Genomic DNA, 6,417 nt, shown 5'->3' on the forward strand with positions numbered 1-6,417 from the left:
ATGAAGGAAACAAAGTGGTCAAGGCAAAACAAGAGATAAAAAGGAGAGAGGAAAGAGGTAAGATAAAGAATGGCAGCAACTGGACAGTTTGAAGGGACAGGTTGATGGTGGTCATGTGCTAGCATGTAGCACTCATGTGTAAGGAGGATAGACCAGCCAAGGTTAAAAAAATACTGTCACATGTTTGAAACAGATCTGAAAGCTCCAGGAGCAACGACCTTTTTGCCACATTAAAATTGACCCATAATCAGAACTGCAATTAAGCTTCAATATATTTTATAAAAAATAGTACTTAGTTTACTTTCACATAAGTGAAGAGATACAATTGCACAATGGTGGTTACAATGGTAGAAATACATTTAATCGATAAAATGTTTGCGAGAGATTTAAAAACTTACTGTACAGCACCGCATCTGAAACTGTATGATGGCAAAATGAATCATATTCCATTTCTAAGTAAACCAAATCCCTACATCTTTCAGTTTGGAACAAATAATAAAAATGATGCATTTTATGCTTCAGATTGCTACCAAAATATTTCCTGATGTTGAGCTATAAACAGATTTTAAAAAATGATAAAAGATAAAAAAAGACATTCATGCATTTAAGCCACCATTCGTCTCGGACTCTAATGTAAGGCATATCATAATCTTTTTAGAATTATGTCTTTAGCCACATCCACATAAACCTTTAGTGCTTTTTATGACAAGGTCTTGACAGACCTTGCAAATTCATGAGTAAGGATGCTTGTATTTCCAACAGGTCATTTTTGACAGGCCTAGCCATATTTGGAACACATCATACAGTAGAAAATGCTTATTTTCTTAATGACAAAGAACTTAAATAAAAAGAAATCCTGAAGAATGCTTTAGAGTTTATCACAAATTACACTGTTTTGAAGTGGGAAAAAATAAAGTTTATGTGTCATCTTCAGTCTTAATGATGTGAAAAAGGGTGACATTGAATAGGACCTGATGTCCATTGTTCCAGGCATAGAGAGCTCTGTCTCTTGCATTGTAGTCAAGCATGGATATATGGAAGTACTGATTATGGAATGGAATGTCTGTATACTCATAAGTGGAGGTTTTTGTGGAATAAGAGTAGTAGACCTTCGCTCCCGTCAAATGCGAGTTGGTAACATACAAAGTTCCACAGATCATGAAGGATTCCCCAGCACTTCTCTTTGGATAGCCTGTGTTCCAGCTCTTCATCACTTCTAATGTATCCTGGTTTAGTTGGCTAATGACTATGTTGCCTGCATTCTGGTTGGTGGCATACACAGCCCAGAGACCAATTTCATCTGCCATGAGGTCAATATCAGAGAAGCCACCCCAAGTATAGGGATACACATTGTGAAAGCCAGCATACTCCAGGCTACGCTGTGCTAGCACCCGCCCTGTGTCAAAGCTGTATTTTATGATAATATTGCTCTGATACTTGTTGAAATAGAGGGAGCCATTGTAGACAACATGATTGGTTCCAGCCCACTTAAAAGGAAGATTGTATGTCCTTGATTCAGCCCCACTGACAAAGTCTGCCATTGATTTGTATTCACGGACAATTTTATTATTGGTATAACTGTCCATGTACCATACCTGAAAGAAAAATAAAGAATAGAGAGTAAACTCCTAAAATAGAAACAGTAGAAGATCATGAATAGAAAATACATTTTTTAAAAAGTTCCAAAAATCCTATGGCAGTATCAGTTACCACACTAGCTCACAAAACTTACAGAAATACAGAAAGTGTCAGTATATGTTTCCTTTTGCAATGAAACTAGAATTCTTGAGTTAAACTCTTTTAGTAGGGAATGACCTCACACTTTTGAGAAATTTGTTTTCAAATTGTTCTGATTGAATGAGTTTCTGGCTTAAGGGGCTCATTAGTATTGTCATAATGTGCCCAGATCCTGGAAATCCCAGAGGTGGTGGGAAAGTGGAGTGGGAAGTAACTTCTGCATTCTGCAGAATTAAACATAGTTGAAACTTTATTCAATAAATAACTGTCCTCTTTGGGAAATGAAACATGCCCAGAAAATGTTGGTTTTTTTGGTTTTTTTCAGATGTTTCCATGTTTTTGGTTCCCAGATATCATTTTCTTCCAGTTTGTTTTCTCATCTTTTTTTATTTTTCCCTCACTTATCTCCCTTTTAGGCTCTTTGACCCTGAAAAGGGTGAAAAGTAAAACAAATAAAAACAGTAGCTTTTTTGTTTGCTTTCCTTGAAACAAAGTTTTCATGAAACATACTTAAGAAATTCTAATAAACTGAAACTGAAATAAAATATAGCCAAGTGCCATTCAAACATTAAGCTTGTCAGGTAATGACTTAGATGAATCTCATTTAGAGCCAAATACTAGAAACGTCTGTACCTTTACATATATAGGTAAATTCACTAACTTCTGTGGGACTGATTATACATCTACCATTTCTTGTATAAGCGTTTAGGTGAACTGGGTCCTTAAAAAAATTACCATTATAGAGGATATAATGGAAAATAATTATTTTTTTTCAATGGAAAAACATGCATTCTTTTTGACATAGTTTAAAATTAATGAAGTTGCCTACTGAATTTTTTTCTGAGGATGATTTCAGGAAAATATGTTCTTCTTTCTTTCTTTCTTTTTCTGAAATACGTCAAAATATGAAAATGCAGAGAACACATTTAAATAAATGCTAGCATGTAAAACCTCCAGTGAAATGCCTCTTTGTAAAGATTCAAAATACAAATAAAACATTCAGATTTATACAAGAGCTTCAACATACTCTGTTATTTTTCTCTGATGCTAAAGGATCTGTCATCCAGGCTCCAAATCGGGTTCCAGATATCTTGACTGTAACAGGGCCTGTAATTTTCATCAATTTCCCACATGCTAGAAAATTAGAAAAACAAGGGTGGTCAGTGAAATCTTTGCAAAATTCCAACATGGACCAATCATATTCCGATTAATCTCAAAGTGAGTCATCTTTAGTAAAAGACCAAGAATTGTAAGCAAACAATGGCTTCATGGTGAATAGGGGCTGGGTTAAAACAAAAATGTCATCCTCTGAGTCTGAATGCTTAAATTTTCACTATTCAAAAGGAATACAAATATAATTTGGTAAAAGTGAATACAGATTTTGAAATATAGTTATATTTAAACAAAATAAGATAAAGTAAATACAGGGGCTGGACTCAGAGGCCCAGGGAACCACTTCCTATACTATGTTCCTGTAGTAAACTGTGTTCACTGCAACACTTGCATAATGGAAAAACTAAAGAAGAAGAAAGCTATTTTTTATCTCCAGAGTGAATGGTCTTTCATTACAATTCTGTTAATTTCAACCTAATAAATGATGTTTGGATTATGTAAACACCAAGGTACAGAGCCACAAATTGGATACCCCATTTGGTCTAAATTTATTTGTGAATCTGGACCTAATAAACATTGCTGGTCATGTATACCACCTAATCCCATTAATACCAGTCTCTCCCAGTGCAACTCAGCCTTCAGGCTTCTGGAGTGGATTGAAAAACACAAATCCAAAATATAACACACTACCCCTACAGAAAGATGTGACTTAGTCAACTTCCACACCTTAGACCATACCTGGTAAATATATATTTTTTTATTTCTCTACCTAGTGAACTCAACTAGTATATCCTTCAGAGGAATTTTGGGAGTAATAATTCATTAGAATATAGCAAAACTGAATATGCTGTCAATAACTGACATAAAGGGATTTGGGGTTATAAAACTGTCATAAATGTAAAGTATTTAACAGAAATCACCATTGGACCTGATTAAAACCTGCACGCCAGTTACTAGTAAGAAAGCAAATGCATAAATTATCCTGGAACCGTGGCAACTTCAACTGACTTCTAATCTACCTGCTATGCCTTGTTAGAGTGTCTGAGAGGAAACAATGATCTTGAATACTGACCTTTCCGACAATCTAAAAAAAAATCTATACTTTAGGGGACATTAGTAACATGCCTATTACCAACAAGCCACATGGGGAATTTGCTTTATTGTGAAAGAACTTAATATGAGAGAATGGTGTAGAAAATTAAATCAACTAGCAAGTTAAGGTGGGGCGGGGGGAAGGGGAGGAGACATTCCAGATGAATTAACATATTGGAACATTTCATGATTGTTGTTTTTGTTCCTGAGAAATATATGCTTCATCCTGACATTACTTCTTTTTTATATAATGTAATCAAGCTGGAAAAGAAAGAGGAAAAAATAGCATCTGTAAATAAAAAGGTAAGGTATATATATTTCAAAGTAATAAATCATATCATGCCTTCATTTTGTACTTTATTTCACTGACAAAGAACACACCGTTTTGTAGATGCCTATTTTGTTCAATTAAAGTAGTGCTAATGTTGTGATGATAAATCAGAAGCTAGTGAAGAGAATTCAATCTATGGCCAGGGAAAAGAGATATAATGGAAATACCAAATATGAACTGAAGTCTTCATGAACAGTACAGGCTCTCTATGCTGTGTGGGCTCTCTTCAAAGAGAACTTTTGTGTTAGTGAGGAGAGTGATTGCTAATCATGTTTGTCCTACAAACAAACTGCGGAATCTGTTGAAGGCATATTGAGACTACGTATTGGTAAGAAAATAGCCTCCTCCCGCCCCTCCTTAAATAGTTCCTCTTCTTTAACTGGATATACTTTGTGATCATCTTTCTTTTCAAGATCTAGTACTCATTTCATACATGTTTTGAATCCTACCCTCCTAATACAATTTGCAGTTCTCCATTTTGGGAAGTTGAGAAACATACCCCAACCAGGTCAAGTTGCACTTTAATTTTCTTAGATGATCTATCAGCAATTTTAGTTTTGCCAGGAAAGGATATGTGCTGAACTCATAAACTCTATGGAAAACATAGAATGCAGAAGGAATCAGATGGTAATTAATCACTACATAAATCATGTTTAGTTGCTGGTCTTTCTTTTTAAGTAAGAGGCAAGATTACAAGCTGAATGAATGGAAAAAAACCCTGATTAGTACCTAATTAGCATCCATCAAGAATTGTGTTAAAATTGTAACTAAAATATATATTTTATATGAGAAGAACTTTGAGTTTCAAAACATGATTTTTAAAGAAACTGGTGTGAAAAGTGAAATACAAGACAAAAAAAATTAAGAAGATAAGAAGACAAAGCATCACCTCCTGCCCTAAAATGTAGCTCTTGAACTTAAAAAGTAGCTGCATGTCAGTCTGCAAGGAATAAGATGCTGTTGGAAAATTACCTTTCAAGAACTATGGTGGACTATTATCAAAGAAGAGAAAGAGAGTGAATATCTCTCAGGGCCTTGTTACACCTTACACTGTGAGCTGCACAAATGTTGACTGGTGTTAGTGTTAGCTCAGGTTTGGAGTAATCACACTTTAACCCAGGAGGATGAGGCTGAAGTTGGTTGCTTATTCCCACTGCTTATGCCTGATTCCTTATTCCCGGTTCGGGAATAAGGAACTGGGAATAAGCAATCAACTTCAGCCTCATGCTCAAAAACCAGGTCCTAATTCAAGACCATATACTTAGTACAGTAGCTGGAGGGGTTGTCAATTGGCAGCCTGGCACAGCCAAACCGTGCTTTGGGCCAGGCAGGACTGTGGTCTGGGTTCTTTGAGACAGTCCTCCAATGGCATCAACAGGAAGTTTGGGGTGGCTCAAGAAGTATTTTGCCCCATAATCTCATCCTAAACTGACCTTCACTTAGGGCTCTGTACTTGATGCAGGATATTATGTTTCTTATTCTAATATAATAAAAGCCTTAGTCTGTCTGTCTGCAAACCTTTATGAGCCAATCACAATGCTTGGCACAAACCTTGGCAGCCAATCACAATGCTTACTGAAACAACCAACCAAAGTGCTCTGCACAGACCGACACACATGGCAGAGTGCCACCATGATAGCAGGGACTAAGGGGCCCCCCTGGTCCTGCTCCTTGGAGGCAGAGGGGGACAGCAGGGACAGACTGGTATGGCGGAGCACCGCCATGACGGAGGGGATGGAGGGGAGGATACTGGCTTCACCCCCGCCAGCTCCAGCCTCACCGCCACAACCAAGAGGTGGTCTCACCCCCCCCCCAGCCTGCTCCTTGAAGGTGGCGGCATCACTGGCCAACTTTGTCCCCACCGTCATGGTGGAGCTCTGTCCCTGGCAGAGGGGGACACAGGAGATGTTGGGGATGGACTGGCATGGCAGAGCACCACCATGACAGAGGGGACAGAGTGGGGGGTGAGGCCAGCACTCCAAGCTGATGCTGCCGCTAAGGAGCGGGGTGGGGGGGGGGGTGAGGCAGCCCCTCAAGGCTGCTCCTGCCGCTAAGGAGCGGGGTGGGGTGGGGTGTGGGCAGGCCACCCCTTGGATGTGGTGGCAGTGCAGGGTGCTGGTGGTGGGGATGGCAGGGTAAGCTTC

General features: G+C 38.3%; 1 protein-coding gene across 1 annotated transcript in view; it reads right to left on the reverse strand.

The window, feature by feature from the left end:
• Positions 1–917: 917 nt before the first annotated feature.
• Positions 918–6,417, reverse strand: part of OLFM3 (olfactomedin 3) — a 45,835-nt gene continuing 40,335 nt past the window's right edge. Inside the window, 2 exon segments of the mRNA XM_006026773.1 lie at positions 918–1,595; positions 2,765–2,871. Coding sequence (XP_006026835.1) covers positions 918–1,595; positions 2,765–2,871 — 785 coding nt within the window.

The sequence above is a fragment of the Alligator sinensis genome, unplaced genomic scaffold, assembly GCF_000455745.1.
Source record: "Alligator sinensis unplaced genomic scaffold, ASM45574v1 scaffold709_1, whole genome shotgun sequence".
Taxonomy (NCBI): domain Eukaryota; kingdom Metazoa; phylum Chordata; order Crocodylia; family Alligatoridae; genus Alligator; species Alligator sinensis.